Raw genomic sequence first — 17,618 nt, forward strand, 5'->3', positions numbered from 1 at the left:
TGATGATATTTACATTTCTTTAAATGTTTTTTTTTTAATCAACGAGTGAGGAACCATATATAGTAACTTAATTGACCTTGAATTTGAAAAATGTCACAAAAGTAAAAAAGTATGGTGTCCTCCGGTAACACTCCAGGGTTGAAATTTAGAATTTGAAAGTATTTCAACGGCTCTGAAAGCAAATAATCTGTGGCTGAGAGGGCAGAAGTAAACGTCTTCATATTTTATAGTTTACAACAACCACAAAAAACTCTTAAAAAGGATTTTCAGCACATAGGACCTTTAAATGCTGATGCCAACATAACTTGCTAACATGCAAATGTGTATCTTGTCAAGCAAAGTACTGTTGCAGAGGGTATGAATGTTGGTGGTTTGAAGCAACTTGTTCATAAATTAAAAAAAAAAAATGACCTTCTGGTGGTGCGAAATGGAAAGTAATGGATCGAACAAGTCAGTAAGTATGCAACATAATGGAAGTCCATCTAATAGTTGCTGAGATGTTTCTGACTAACAACCCAACATCTCTTGAGCTACACCATTAGCATGGCTAAAAATGGCTTTATCATGTACAGACAACCTGTTTATTGAATAGACAGAATATGAGAACACAGAATTTTACTTAGGTCCATGTAAGTCTTCAAAAAAGAAGCAATCATTGATTAAACCCCCACCTGAGTGTGTTGTGGCAGTTTGGTTACCAGACAATGACATCTGCATCAAGACTTGATTTTTTTTTCTACAAGTTTTATTGCAAAAATATAGAATTTGAAAACACACTACAAAAACATCAACACAAACAGAATACATGACAGTCTCAAAGACAAACCAATAGCACATCAATAGCTAAGTATTTTTACTGTGCTTTCAATGAATCACAAAACAGTTATTCAAAACCTTATGCGTGACTTTCTGATAATGTCGCTTATCGTCTTCGACCTGGGGAAATCCGAATAATCGCACACCTGTTTTATAAGATAACACTTTGAGTAAAAAGCTGCACTTTTTTTCCCCCTCAGACCAGATGTGTGACAACCCAATGAATGTACCTATTTTCCACTTCCTGAGAAGTTAACTATACAGTTGTGAAGTGGGTGGGGCCATCGCTAAGAGAAGTGTTTTTCCCACTGCAAATTTGCATTTTTACTTTTAACAAAAAAGTCTCAGTATTACTCAACAAACACTTGAGAGTCAGAGAACTCTTCAATATGCTTTAACCCACAGTAGCTTTTATGAAACAGCTTCCTCCCCACAATGTCATTTATCATATGGCACAAAATTCTACAATACCTACAAGCTTCATTAGCTGCTGCTATGATGAAGATGCCTGCAACCAGAAATGAGTTGTACATTTGTCTAGGACTTTATTTGCACAGTTGCTCCTTGTCTGAGCTGATGAACTGAAAGAAATTTCACTCCATTTATGGACTGGAAATGCTGAAGCAGCTAGTCAAAAAAGAGTAATAGTACTGGTAGTAAATGGACAATGTTAGGACTTTTACTACCAAAACTCTTGCCCCCGATACAACCCCACCCACTTATTTATTTATGAGGTTTTCAGACACCCAAACCTGTATTTTCAGAATGTTCACGTCTTCAATCCATTCAGATGTTAGTGCAACCTTTTATTGTTGTTATATTCCCATACATCCGAGTATGCAAATATGATTTTTGCTAATAATATCAGGTATTGCTTTTGTACATTTGCTAGAGTTCAATCAAACCTGGTATCTAACGGTTTATGCGGTGCTTTTATTATGGAACCAATTCCATCAAACCCGAGTGTGCATGAATACAAGAACCTCTTATGGAAATTTCCATTTATATTGATGTGTATAGATTAGATTACCTCCTCTGAAACTCCATTCCAAACAACAAATGGGGTTGATTCAGATGTTACACCAAATGCAACTTAATTTGACACCACAAATTTGGCTCATGCACAAACACTGTATGTCTGATGGAGTTCCAGCTGACAGTCAGAGCTTCCTGTTAAATAAGACTCCAGATAACATCATGTCGTTGCAAAAGTGCTGAGAATAAATCATCTGAGTTAATGAAGATTATTGTTGCACAGTTAACACCTATCAGCCGAACTGTATATTTATTGTCGTTTGCAATGGCAACAAATCAATACCTGTTTTCACACTTTTGTACTTAACAGTGGTAATGGTAAAATGCCACAAACACTCCGTCTGACTGAAGTCTGTTGACATCAAGGGCTAGTGCTATTGATCTCTTGTTAAATAAAAAAGTTACATCATTCACTCGCCGTCCGTCCTAAAAGATGCCTGTCGAACCTTGTGCATACGTTCTGTAGGTGTATCATTGTGCCATACACAAGAAAACTGGTGCTCTACATCAGTGATGCTCATATAACTTTGATTCGTTTTAAAAATATCACCAATGCTTTGTGCTTAATAGTCAAATTCTACATCATGGGAAGCATTGGGAATATGAAGTGATATAATCAGCATCTGGGAACACAGTAATTATCAAGTAAATAATTAAGAAAAAACTTTGACACTAAAAAGTCAATCACCTGGAGACATTTTAGTCAAACAAAAGGGCAACAGATTTCTCATAAAGTGCAAATTAAATTAGTTCCAACATACACATTGTCCGACATTCTTCTTATTGCCTGTAGACATTGTTGGCAAGAAGGAAATATACAGAAAGTTGGGGGGCACGGTTGGGGCATTTTGGCAGGGGAGGAGATAACGGTGCTCAAAACATGAGAGGCACTTATAAGGGTGTACTAGTCACCTATTGTTCATGCCCCAGACATTGGTTTGTAAAATTAAGCTGAAAAAGTGTGGTTGTAAAAAGCCAATAAGGATCAGAAACACTGTGAAACTTCATCAAATGTTCGGAGTATTCGTGTGACTGAGGAAACTTCAATTGGAAAGTTGCTGGGTGGTAAAATTAAAGCACCCAATGTGACTACTTTCTCTGTACATGCCTTATATTATGCATCATATTACAGATGCATCCCCCTGCTATTTGAAATATCTGCATAGCCACAATAGTCTACATATGTATTTTTACTTTACTGCCAAAAAGTTGGTTGCATTTTTGAAGATAAAAATGCTTTATTAAAAAAATACCCTGTGGTTTGAAATAAAAAGGTATAAAACCACAGATCTAAAGTTGCTAAATGGCTACTTTCCCCCATAATTATAATTACTATGTAGTATATTAATGTACAAGCTAGAGCCACAGCTCCAGAGTGATAAAAGTAGACTAAAGAGGCTGTGCAGACATTTATCTTTCACTCTGGTAGAACATTTCCACTCTTAGAAACTCATACCCATGTACAATATCAACTGTGATTAATCCCCACTTACATTATTTCATGAAACCAGTCAGGAATGGCTGACAGCAGGTGGAAAACCTGAAATACCACGAGTGAAATTCCTACCACCTTTCACTTTTGAACTCCAAGGAGGGTCTGAGTGTTTAAGAGCGAAACATGTTCTTTAAAATAGTGAAAAAACCTCTTTAGAACCTTACATTCTTCTTGTGTGCTTTTCTACTCTTTTCATACAGTCAGGTGATACCACCTCTTTAAAAAAAAAAAAAAAAAATCTTCACAATCTCATTTCCACCTTCATGCCCCAGCACTAGCAGTACATGAACCAAGAAAAATACTAGCATGTCTTCTGCAAAGAGGATTAGATACAGTGTGAGAACTTTCTGCTCAGGTGAAACACAGCGGTGCAATGGGTCAAGTTTCAGCAAAAAAGCACTGAGTAGCGACGTATAACATACCAAGGAGAAGTAAAGCAATCATTGACATCATTGTATACCTTTAAAACACACCAGAAGTCCATACATCAGTCCCTGTGCAAACTTCTCACATACTTCTAGAGACAATTTCTCGCCGTCTCTTTAGGGCCATTAAAAATATTTCTAGGTCTTGCACCAAAAACTTGAAATGAAACACAATCACCAACAACATAAGATGAATATTTGCTCTTTCTGCATACCCTCTGTGGGACCTTTCTATGGGGGCAGATGTGCTGGTTGCCCCCACCTGACAGCGAAAAACACAGATTTAGAATATTTGTCACTATTTACTAATGTGTACTACTCTGAGATGCTTGATCAATACCAATTAGTCCATATGATGGCAGACAGAAGAACAATGCTCCCTGCTTTAAATATATAATACATTATATACATGAAAGACATGTAGGCAGAGCTGCTCAGTAGTCCAAGAAAGAGTATCATGATAAAACACAAACTGTCCACAGAATTTTTGCTATTTTTTTTTTCAAACAATTATAAATAAATAAATGATTATCAAGTTGTATATTGCCTCCTTGTTTTCAGCAGTCCTGTTAGATTGAGGTTTTTAGTGGTGTGGCAGACATGTGTGTGAGAGACGCTGCAGCGTGGTGAAGCTGAACTCATTGCTGAGGGTTTTTCTGCGGGTACCTGAAGGTTGTTGGTTCTAAGTGAAGGCTCGATGACGATCTGAGTGCACTCTTGACTGAAGGCTGCGTTGGAATCCTTGCAGAGGGTTCCATTAGAATCTGAGTGAAGGTTCCATAGGAATACCGGTAAACAGTCCCGTTAGAATCCGGGGGATCCATTCCATGAGAATGTGAGTGGCAGTTCCATTAATAAACGAGCAAAACATCCCATGAAGCTTGATTGAACATTCCATGAATTTCCCCTAAATGGAATCTCCATTGGATTGATTGTTCCAGTTGAATCCCACTGGAGGCACCTCTGACGTGACATTTTCACTGGAAAATGCGCTTTTAATTCGAATGTCCAATGCCGAACGCACATGAACGTTCATGAGAATGTGGCTGAAACACGTATGAAGGTTCCAGTAAACAGATCTACTAGACTGTGAAGTGAAGCAGGTGATCTGAATGTGTGATGCTGGTCGCTATAACCTGCACAAAGCTTCTCTGCAGTCTGAGTGCGTGAAGTGTCCCGTTAATAAAGTGATTTTCAATTAGAATCTGCATAGTTTGGAGTTGACTGACTTCTGTAGGAAACCATAAAGATCTTAGTGGAGATTCTTACAGATTTTCAGAGCAGACCTGATAGAAAGCCAGCTGAATCTGTTGTACAATCTGTGGCTTCATTCAGAGGCTGGTTTTAAGGACCAGAATGGTTGTGTATTCACATTCTATCAGTGTATACATTCAGCCAGAAGGACAGCCTTAGGGAGCATCTTAATGCCTAAAGCTTTGTATCTTGACACCATTTTTTTGTTTTTGCTTTTCTTTTGTAGGTTCAATGAGACCCAATTGTAAAATTCAGCATCTTTAAACAATGAAGGATGTATTATGACTACTGTCCAGCATTGCTTTGTAAGATAATAAAGTAAATGAACATGAATCTGAAACTTCTGTGACCTGGATTGTAGCTGCAGATTTGTGGCATGAAGACCTGCCAGAGACAGGAAAACAAAAACCCAAGCACATGGACATGGCAAAGGCTGAGTAATGATTACTCTTGGTCCATTATGTGTTTACCCTGCCTGAGAATGGTGTTCTGTTCAACGACTCCTGATGGAACTGTACTTCTAGAGAACAAGCCTGTTCAGATCCACTGGGCTCAGCTCACCTGAGGCAGGTTGGAAAAAGTTCAGTCAAAAAAGTGATGGTTGACTCTCAGGGCCAGATCCGTGGTTCTATGTTTCATGTTTTTGATCTGGCAGAATCCAAACAGTGCAAAGAATGTAAGAATCCCCCCCCAAAAATGCACACAACTGGAATAATAAGAACGAAAAGCATCACTTAAAGTTCAGTTTTTCAGCTCACCGTCGACACCATCCTTCCACGTGGCACCACTCAGTCCGCTTCAGTTTGGTTTCAGCGCTGCAATGTCAAATATCCCAACTGACACCACAAGCAAACTCCACACACAAGAACCACCGAAATGCAGATCCTCCAGCTTAGATCCATAGAACACTGGGTTTCCTTGTCCGCAGAAAGTGCTAAGCCGCTCTAGGTCCAACCGAGTCTTTTGATTACATACTAGGTCCATATATCGTGTGTGTGCATGTGTGGATGCGTGTCTGTGTGTGTGTGTGTGTGTGTGCCTGTACATAAGCATCAGATGTTTACAGTAGAGTTAGTGTTGTTCATATGGACTCTCATCTCCTGAATACTAGTGATAATTTTTTTCTGATGTCCAGCCAAGTTCACTCCTACTCTTCGCAAATCCCTGAAAAACAGACAACAGGCCGCTATTTTTAAGGCATTCTGCCAACAAACAAGGAAATGTGTAATGAAAGAGATTAAAAAAACAAAATGTGATTTTCTTGTTTACTTAGTTAACTAACTTTTCAGTGCCAGTTTTGCGTTGATGTTAAGAGCACAGTTTTCTTGCAAAATATAATCTAGTCAAAGGGCTCAGCTCTTACATATAGCCTGACTAAAGCAATTAAAAAGCTGTTACAACATGTTATGGTAGCTTCTGGACGGTCTCAGAGTTATGCATAAATGTCATACCAATTTTCTGTTGCTATATCTGTCTTTATAGAAGCTCACAGGACGGCAGCTTTATGGAGCGCTTTCACAGGCTTGTAATAGATCCTGCAGTCTCATTTTCCTTTGACCTTCACAACACTTAATTGCTTCTTTTAGTAAAACACGGTGTTATTGGACTGCAGTGGAAGCAGAAATCTGAGATGCAAATATCTGAAAATCAGGGGAATGAAATCTAGCAGCAGGAACAGATTTCCTAGTACTCATGTATGTTTGCATGTGCATACGTAGTCTTACTCTGACGTCATCTGAGCCACTGTTTCCAGTGAAGAGTAACCTCCCTCCATGAAGAGTTCAGTGTAGCGGCCCATCTTGATGGAGTCGAGCCACTCTCCTACGGTCTGGCTCCGAGTGTGGCTGTCCCCTTCTACGCTGGCATGCTCCACTAACAGGTTGGAAACCCTGAGACACAGTGAAAGACGCATTATTCTCTGAAGGACTGCCACTGACTGTTGGGATGCAGATTATCATAAATGTTTAGGCATCTTAAAGCCCACAGCTGAACTCAGCAGTCCTCACAGCTACCAGTGAGACTTGCTCATGCTAGTTATGCACCATCACGCAAAGCTACAAACACTGTCCTCTCCACACTCGTTGGCATTCAGCTCACTCCTCGTACTAACAAATAGAGCTCTCCCTGCTATCAAACACAAATGTTCATGCTAGTTAGCAATATTCTCCACACTACAGCTAGAACAGGAGTGTGGTGCTGCTTCCCTTTAATCTACACGAATGTCGTATGGCAGGGCTGTTAGATACGCTGCTGATTTATTAAGTGTTTTCCTCTGAATGTGTGTCTCAGTAGGAAACAGAGAAGTCAACAAAAGATCCAACATAATCTCATTGTCTCCAAAGAAAATAATATTTGCTTCACAGCCCTTATAACCCTCCCATACTGAAATACAGATGAATAGAAACAATAATAAAACCACTGACTGGTAAAAGTGAATGAACTAGATTCTGGACTAGACTGTGACGCAAAAATGAAAGATGGTTTAACCTACAGTGTCTGATTTGTAAAACTGTTTGTTCACTGTCTTTTTTGCCACATTGAACCAGGTCCAGATCAAAAACCAGTGAGCTTAGGTGGCACAAATCTTGAATAGATTGTTATACAAACACTAAAGACTCTATAAAACATAATATTTGATATGGAAAACCATTATTGTCTCTGTCCCAGTTTTAATGTTATGGCTGATCTGTGTACGCTAATGCAATGCATATGCATGAATATCTTCCTTAATTCTAACCAAACTGAGCCACTTTCCTTTATTTCTCTCCCCTTCTTCTGCTCTCACACAGCAGCCAGACACTACATCCATCCTGATTCTAATTCTGCAGCTACATAAGACTCCAATAACGAGTGTTTACATTTCATCTGGATGATGATGATCCTATTAGCTTGGAGTGCTGGGTTTAATTCTCTTAAGAGTGAATGGGTAAATTAATGCACAGCAGTCTCAAGATTCAAAAGTTCTCACAGAGACCAAGTACAAGTGGAACCGATTTATCTAAAGGCAGCGTGATCTGTTCTGGAGAAAATAAAAACAATGTCACATGTGGGGAAGTTTCACTCAGAGCTAGTTTAATGCTTTGTGCCGTCTTATTTAGAAAATTGGAGCGACACATTAATTTGTTATTTCTTGAGAAACCTGTCACTCCTGTCAGTGCTGTTGACTGATGTGAGACATATGATAAAGCCAGCTTTATTAAATTTCTGCTGCTCTTGTTACATCCCATAATTAGGCAATCTCAGGTGTTACACTGTCGGAATGTTCAAAGATTATTTTTCTTGTAACCAAAACATGGATGCATTTCTAAACTTTTAACTCCACGAACTCTCAACCTTCAGTCACTCAGATCATGTAAATCACAATAACTGTTGGTTCCTGAATGCCTGATTTTATTTCAATTCCACATCCAGGCTGAAACGCTCTGACACTGCAGCGTGACGTCCTACCTGTGCGAGGAGTTGACCAGCTTTTTTAATGAGCTGGGGTTGCGAATGAGTTTGTCTAGTAGACAAACAATCTCATCAAATTTGGGCCGGTTGCTGCGTTCTCGCTGCCAGCAGTCCATCATTAGGTGGTACAGGGCCTCGGGGCAGTCCATGGGACCTGGCAACCGATAGCTCTCCTCCACTGCTTTTATTACCTGCAGGCAGATTGAGAGACGGAGGAGGACAGGCAGAGGTTAGCTTCTGAACAGGACATGCGATGGTGCAACACCTCAGGATGGTCCAAATGATCTGTGGATGGGTGAGTTTATCGATATTACAAATTGAGAAAAAGGATAGAGAAAAACCTATATCAGCAGTACAAAGGGGCAACTTTAACTTTGCTGTCTACTAGCAAGATGAAACGAGAACACACACACTTAAACAACGCATGCAACAGATTACAAAGACGTGCCACAAAAGCTGCAACACCATACATAAAAGCACACCACTAAACCCCCAGCTATCATCATAAAATCCAGACATCAGTCACTAATATTAGATTATCCTCATCCTGCTACACCTGGCCTTTGAAGAGAAGCTCAAACACTCCATACTTTATGTCTGCAGCTGACAGAAGCAGCTAATCAGGCTAAAAAACTCAACTATCCCTTCTTTTCAGGCTATAAAACCATCTCCTATTTGATCTAAATACGGACATATTACATATAATTATACTGAAATTAGCCATGCAGTTACTGAATCTTGATTAATGTTTAAAAGCACAGTGATCATTTAATTACAGTTGACCCAGTTTGAGGTAAAATGACTGCAACACTCACTCCTACACCTGATCCTGAAATAAAAACCGACTACATGGGCTTAGTTTGAAGGATATATAGGGGACAGAACATGCTTCAACACTTTAACTTTTCCTCAGCAGGTCTCTGACACACTTCAGCGAGGCTAAATCATTTCCAAATGAAGTTCTCCCGAGCAAGATCTGCAATCCTGATACTTGCTCCGGGGATGCACCTGCTCTCTGTTTGACCCTCCACTCAAAACATCCATGAAAATGAAAAAAAAAATCCCCCTGCAAGGATCAACAGACTCCCATAACATAAAAGTATTATTTGTTTATTTCATATGCTGCACAGTGCACTTAATCATTTCCTCAAGTAACAAGATGCAGCGTCGAATCACAGAAATGATTTTAGGGGGGGAATTGAGTTGGATGAATAATAAATAAAGCCCAGCTCCCTCCGTTAGACCCTGCAGTGGAAGCAGGATGGAGTTCTCAGCCTAGTTCTGCCAGTGTAAGACACTGCAGGGAATTGATTTGTTGAGTTCATGACAGCCTTTACTTGTGTCAAATTCACACAAAAGGCAGACATGATAGCACTCCAATGCACGTGCACGCGTGAGGGCGCACGCATGCATACGTACACTGGCGCTAAAGCATGAGAGAGAACCACAGCATCAAATGATGGGTGCGTGCTGAGAGGGCGAAGAACTGCACAAAGCTGACTGGCAGGGAGGAAAGATCAGAGAGACCGAGGTGGGAGAAAGAAAGAGAGGGCGGACGACAGCAAAAAGAACGAGTACAAGACAGAGATTGCAGTTTTGAGAGACACACATGCACAAAAAAGAGGGAGACAAGAGAGGAGTGAGAAGGGAAAAGGGGAGAGAAATGGGAAACAGAAGGAGAGAGCTTAGAGAAAGAGAGTGTGAGAGGCTGCACTTTCTTGTGCAGATCAGAGAAAATCCAGCATAACGCTTTCAATTAAACATCAAACGTCTTCTCCTCCACTCTCCTCTCATCCTCCTTCTCCTCTCCTCTCCTCCCTCGCTCTAGACGTGGAGACAGACGGCCTAATAACCAAAAGAAGGGAGGAGTCTGGAGCAGGGGATGGAGAGGTCACTGGAGGGCTGAGCCTGCATATGCTGCCTCTGTGAGTGGGTGGGTGGGAAGGTGGCGAGTGGGTGCATGTGTGTGGCGTCTGAATCAAACGCTACACCGATCGACACTGCTGTGATTGCATTTCACAATCATGCCAATGTTGCTGGCATCACTCAGAAGGTGCAGAAGCACCTGATTTCTACTCGTGTTATTTCAAGTCAAATTTTAGTGTCGTTTTAGTCAACAAAAACTAACGTCTGTGGTTTTAATCTTCATAATATCCAAGTATTTTGAGGTCACAGCATTTTTGTGTATGGTTACTATGGTTACAGGTGCTATTCTGGTATATGGCAAATTAATGGAAACACCTCAGTACCTGTGTAGCTACGTTTCTTTCATGATCTGCTGGATGATATGTCACCTTACTGAATGTAAGGAGCTTCTTAATTAGCAGGGTCAATCTATAACTGAGGGACTTTTGAAGTCCATGGGATATATCTTACATACATTTTTATTAAAAGTAAAAAAACTAATGTTTTTTATGTTCATTATGGTCATGTCTTTAGAAATTCCATAATTATTTATTATGGAAACAATCAATTATTAATAAAAAATGACTGGATATCATTAAAATGTTAACTAAAGAACCGTCTGAATTTAATACCAACCACCTTCTAATGAGCTAAACAATAATTAAATGAGCTGATTCAGAAATAGTTTGGATTGTGTTCTTTTTATTAAGTTGAGATAATCATGACAGATATTTCTTTTTTGGCAATATATCACATTTTTTATGGAAAATAAAAAATTGTATCTGTGTCCCAGAAATCACTTTCCACTAAGTTCCCCATTACAAAAACTCCTCTCAAGGAAATGTGTTAATTCTAGATCATATGACCTGCGCATTTTTTTTTTTTGTCATTTTATTTCTTTTTTGTCATTTTCAGATAGTTTTCTGGGCATTTTAGGTCTTTTTGTGGTCATTTTGCGCATTTATGTGGTTATTTGCAACCCTTTCTGGTAATTTTCAGTCTGTTTGTGGTAGTTTTAGGTGTTTTGTGGTCATTTTTTCACTTTTTGTAGTTATTTTGTGTGTGTGTCATCATTTCGTATCTTTATATGATAATTATGTGTCTCATTGAGTCATTTTGTGTTTTTCTGTGATCATTTTATGTCTTTTTGAGCCCTTTTTTTGGTCATTTTGTGTCTTTGCCAGTCTGTGTCTCTCTGTGGTCATTTTTGGTCATTATCAGTCTGTTTGTGGTCGTTTTGTCTCTTTTTACGATAATTTTGTGTCTCATTGAGTCATTCTGTGTTTTTCTGTGGTCATCTGTGTTATTTTTACCACAAAATAACAAATTGTATCTGTGTCTAAGAAATCACTTTCCACTAAGTTCCCCATTACAAAAACACCTCTCAAGGAAGTGTGTTAATTCCAGATCACATGACCTGCTCCACATGATGTCATTTCCTCCTGAAGAAAAGACTGGCCAGACTCCAAGGCTTTCTGACTTAATTAATATATAGTAGTCAACAGGTTTACTACAATAGCTTTAGAAATAACTTTACATTTCAACTTTACTCAATTGTATATATAATATTTAGAAGAATCTTTCTCTAGAAATGCCATGTGGTGTTTGGTTATAGGTGGCCAAACACATGTTTGCGGTTTTTTAGGCCTGGAAACAGCAAAAATGCCAACTATGTGACAAAAAGTCCCGCACTTATATATTGACCGAGCAGCACTTCAATAGGTCAAACTGATAAATCTACTCCTATCTATTCCTCAGATGCTGCACCTCATCACACCTCATAGTTCTAATGTTGAAATAATGGTAATTATTAAGTTTTAGCTTTGTTTTCATCACGAAAAGGGTTCGGGTTAGGGTTCCATCATAGTTGAAACACTGAAAGAATGAAAAACGTACATCAACTTGGTATTTCAATTAGCAATACAAGCTTTCATTTCCTTTCACACGTCTCTTGAAACTTACGTCCTGATTGGACATCTCCCAGTAGGGCCTCTCTCCGTATGACATCACCTCCCACATAACGATCCCGTAGCTCCACACGTCGCTAGCTGAGGTGAACTTTCTGTATGCAATCGCCTCCGGAGCCGTCCAGCGAATAGGAATCTTCCCTCCCTGTGATTAAAAAAAAATAATGCAGCGATATTTACTAGATCATCCAAACATGTCTGTGGATATAAAAGAAAGCAGGCTAAAAAAAAAAAAAAAAAAGTAATTTCAAACTTCAGTCTGTTCTGCTGCTTCTGCATAAATAACTCTGATATGTTTACAGTCCCACGCTGGTACAGATGACCTACTGATGCATAAATACAGCTGGAGTTGTTCAGAAAAGGGGTATTTTGTTATATATAAAGAGAGAAAACCAAGAACAGACCTTAATTGAGACACTTCTGCCACATGTGGTCCAACCCACACATAAGACTAATGAATACCAATTTAGGAACATTCATGTTATCGAGTTTCACTTTCTTGTTCAGTCCCTGTCCTAACTGTCGGGGGCCTGAGATCCACACGCTCATTTTCTCTCATCAGCTTTCATTGCGAAGAAAAATGAAAAAAAAATTCACAGGAAGACTGCTGAGTTCCACAGGAAAATGTGTTTTCAGTTGATGAGTAATGAAATTAGCTTGATGTGGTATTGATGAACACGGCAGCAGGATATCTCAGGGTCTGATTATTTGAAGGGTGTGAATTATGTTATCCTCACTGCTCTGACATGGAAGGAGAGGCAGGCAGTGATAAAGAAAGAAAGAAATAGAGAGAGAGAGTAGAGCATGGCAGAGAGAGGTGAGTGACAGCATATCTGGCACTAAGGCAGCGAGCCTCGGTGCTAACTGAGTGTTGCAGAGACCGAGCTGAGGACTAATTGGCCCTCCTCCTGCAGGAAGCAGCCGGTCTCTGGCTGACAGGACGCCACTCAGCCCGGGATGCACAGCTCAATTTAAAGCCTGCTGCTGTCGCGCCGCTGTGGAAATACGCATGTGAGTTTTTGTGTTGAGTTTTCCACTTAATCCAAAGTTTGATACGGCACAGAGGCACACTGGATTAAACAGAAATGAAGACAACACTGTGGCCTCTTTCCCTCTCACACCAATGCTAATTAACCAGTCAAATCACCAGAAAACTGATTAAATAATACATTTTTATTGCTCCAGCTTCTAAAAATGTAGATTTTACGGTTTTTCTGTGTTTTTATGTCATGTTAATTGAATATCTTTGAGTCATGGTCAGTTAATGCAATGTCACACGCATTTTAGATTTCATTCATTTAAATGACGATTAGTGACATTAACTATCAGTCCCTCCATAAACTTGCGATGTTGCGATCGCAACAATTCATGCAATTTCAACCAATCTCCGAGAATTCTGTGCGAACTTGTAATCTTGTCCAATCACCGCAACTTTTCTGCAATTTTGGCCTGCCTCCCGTGAGTTCCACCAATCATAGCAGTCCCCGGCTCAAACATGATGCACGTACATCACCAAATTCACTTCCTTGTTTATGGTTTGAAGATGCAGACATGTTGCATTGTAATGTCTCCCATTTACCAACAAAAATTACTGCTAGAGACCGTGAAAAACAATTCCCTGATGTTCTTCACCAAAGCAGAGCTAAACTGTTTTACACCCGTGAAATATTGTGGTGGAATATAAATGAAAACCATCAAATGACAAACACTTTTCTATGACGGAACATATCAGGAGAACGTCTGAAAGGAGCAGACCACAGACCAGACAGATCATCATGATGGAAGCTGTGCATCCAGATCTGTTGGAGCTCTGAAAGAATGAAGGGAAGTTCGATTCATTAATTGACGTGACGAGCCGTGAGCGTGTGTGTGTGAACACGTGTGTGCCAGGATGTGAAATTAACTTTTTAAGCCACTGACAGATATGTCCAAATATGACTCATTCAATAGTAAATGATCATTTAGTGCCTTAAATCTACCAACCACTTCCTGTTAAACCAGTATCTGGCTGCTGCTAATTTCCCACCGTGGTGTGCCAGCTGGTGGAAATGGGGTGGAGCGTTAAAGAATTAGTTTAGGAACAAATATTGTCAATTAAAATGCTGAATCATGTTCTAAAAGCTGAAAAAATACAACTTATTAGCAATTTTCACTGTCTCCCACAATTTCATTGCAACAAATACGCTTAACATATCACAATTATACATCGCAGTTTTTTAGAAAAGCTGCTGCGAATTCAGACATTTTAGGACACAACAATCAAGAAAACTGTCTGTGAAATCCTGGAGGGACTGAATTATGAGCTGAAGTCCTGTGCAGCTTTACCCGTGTTGTGTACGCAGCCTCTGGATCATCTTCCAAAACCCGTGACAGACCAAAATCGGAAACTTTACACACGAGGTTACTGTTGACGAGGATATTACGAGCTGCTAGATCACGGTGGACGTAGCCCATGTCGGAGAGGTATCTGCATTTATTAACAGAAAGGAGAGAAACAAACATAAACAAATGAACGATATATCCAGTCATACAATACAATATGTGTGTGTTGGGATTGTGTTTACCTCATGCCAGAAGCAATGCCACGCAGCATCCCAACCAGCTGGATGACAGTAAACTGACCATCATTTTTCTATAGAAGAAAGGAGACAACAAAGGAAAATGCATTCTTAGTGATGATTGGTCTGGTAGCTTTAGTTAAACTACTGAATGTAGTGGAAGAAAAGACAATGATACAAGAGGACAAAAGTTTAAAGGATGCACTGTTTTGTTCTGCAGAACAGTCACTGCAGTGCTTCTCCTTCATGTCTGCACTACCTCATACTGTAACTTTATATAATGTATGCACCACTTATGTAATAATAATAATTATTCAGAAAATTGCAGTGGAACAATCTGCTTAAGTTCACAGTGTTTGTTCTGCAGACTTACAGATGTATAATGAAAAGACACAAGATGTGTAACACCTGCATTGAAAAACAGTCTGAAACAACCACTTAAAGGTTCCCCTGTAGCATGAAAGAGTCACAAACATTGATCCCCACAAAGCTAATGAAGCTATAGCGTGTCAACAAAGTCGATAACAAAGACAAGTCTGCATGTCCTCTTTAGTTTAGTAAGCACATGAATGCAGCACACTTTTCCATCCATCCATTATCTATACACCGCTTAATCCTCACTAGGGTCGCGGGGGGGGCTGGAGTCTATCCCAGCTGACTCAGGTGAAGGCAGGGGACACCCTAGACAGGTCACCAGTCTGTCACAGGGCTACATACAAAGACAAACAATCACTCTCACATTCACACCTATGGACAATTTAGGATGATCAATTAACCTCAGCATATTTTTGGACTGTGGGAGGAAGCCGGAGTACCCGGAGAAAACCCACGCATGCACAGGGAGAACATGCAAACTCCATGCAGAAAGATCCCGGGAAAGCCGGGACGCAAACCAGGGATCTTCTCGCTGCAAGGCGAAAGTGCTAACCACTACGCCACTGTGCAGCCCTCAGCACACTTTTCATTACTTGCAATTCCTTGGATTATACAGCAGTAATTTTCTTAATTTCTGCATAATTATGACCTTAAACATAATCAGAACCTCTGAGAAGAAAAAAAATCTGATAAAAAAGATCACATTAAAACAAATTAAGATGAAAAAATATTATATTTGGCCATTTATTTATAGAGAAAAATTATCCCATATTACACGTGAACCTGTGTTTTCGGTACCTGGCATCTTAATAACTGAAAGTAAATGTTTCTAGAAGAAGAATTTTAGTCCATTCCTCTGTACGAGCTTGAACTCTGGGATGCTGCTGGGTTTCCACAGATTTTTCCACAACATTTCACATGGATTAAGGTCAAGACTTTGACTTGTCCATTCCAAAACATTAACTGTATTCTTGAACCATTCTTCGGTGGAACGGTTTTGTGCTCTGGACTGTTGTCTTGCTGTGTGACCCACTTTCCCTTGAGATTCACTTCACAGACAGATGTTTGGACATTTTTCTTTTGGCATTTGCTGGTACGAGTCAGAGTTCATCGCTACATCTATGGTTAAAGCCATCCTGGCCCAGATGCAGCAAGGTAAGGCCCAAACAATGATACTACCGCCACCATGCTTTACAAATGGGCAAGCTCAGGCTGGAATGCAGCATTTTCCTTCCTCAAAGTAGAATGCTTTTCATTTCAGCTAAAAAATCTTGGTCTTATCCATTAAAACAGTTTTCTATTGTCTTCTTGCTTGTCCACGTGGTCTTTAACAAAATTCAGACGGGTAAAAATGCTCTTTTTTGAGAAAAGTGCCCTTTTTTTTACAACCCTGCCATGCACACAATCATTTTCGGTTTCTCCTAATGGTAGACCCATGAACATGGACATTAGATGTTTTTTAAGTACTTAGAAGTTCCCCTTGGTTCCTTTGTGACAACACAAACTATTACACACAATCTTTGTTGGACAGCAACTTCTGGATCGAGTCTGGTCTTAACAATAGTCTTGAACTTCTTCCATTTGTACACAATCTGTCTGACTGTATATCGGTGTAGTCCAAACACTTTAGACATGGTTTTTAATCTTTTCTAGCCTGATGAGCATCATTTTCTGAGGTCCATCTCCATTGTTCGAGCCATGATACACTTTCACAAACATGTAGTGAAGATCAGACTTTTATTGAGCCCTGTTCTTTAAATAACAGACCCTCACCTACAGCTCAGGTTGTTCCTCCAGCTTTGGAGTCAGACCAAGATTAAGGATTCCTCTCATACTGCCCCGAGCTCAGTGCTGCCCTGCTGCCCTGAATCACACCATGTTTTCTGAAATCTCTGTCTCCGGTTCAGACAAAGGTCTCCTCTAAGTCAGTCACCTTTCTCATTCCTCTCCTCCAGCTCTGACTTCAACTTTCAGTTCTAATCTGTACACAAAGACATAAATAATTTGGTCTTTACAAATCCAAGAAAAATAATGAGGGGTAAAGAACCTTCATTTTGCCAAGGACAAAAGCTTAATTCAAGTTGTTAATTTTTAAACGATAAAGATAATATTCTGCGTCAATGCAAGTAGCAGCATTTGTATTGTAGCAAGGTTCAAACAGAGGGAGTGGAGGTTATGATGATGAACGGAGCATCTCTAACTTCATTCTGCAGATCAGAATTTGCGTCTTGATGCAGACCAACAACATAAAAAAGTTTTCTTCTGCAGTCTTGTCCTCATCTTAGCCAAGTTAAGACGACCCAATCAAACCATCCAAAAATGTTTCTAATAATACTAA

At 39.7% G+C, this 17,618-nt stretch overlaps 1 protein-coding gene across 1 annotated transcript in view; it reads right to left on the minus strand.

Moving 5' to 3' along the window:
* Window positions 1-723: 723 nt before the first annotated feature.
* The window catches only part of LOC111581636 (ephrin type-A receptor 5), a 74,978-nt gene continuing 58,083 nt past the window's right edge, over window positions 724-17,618 (minus strand). The window contains 6 exon segments of the mRNA XM_023289889.3: window positions 724-6,189; window positions 6,750-6,914; window positions 8,473-8,666; window positions 12,343-12,492; window positions 14,673-14,814; window positions 14,912-14,979. Of these exon segments, the coding sequence (XP_023145657.2) occupies window positions 6,078-6,189; window positions 6,750-6,914; window positions 8,473-8,666; window positions 12,343-12,492; window positions 14,673-14,814; window positions 14,912-14,979 (831 nt within the window). The 3' untranslated portion in view covers window positions 724-6,077.

This window comes from Amphiprion ocellaris, chromosome 17 (genome assembly GCF_022539595.1).
Source record: "Amphiprion ocellaris isolate individual 3 ecotype Okinawa chromosome 17, ASM2253959v1, whole genome shotgun sequence".
NCBI lineage: Eukaryota > Metazoa > Chordata > Actinopteri > Pomacentridae > Amphiprion > Amphiprion ocellaris.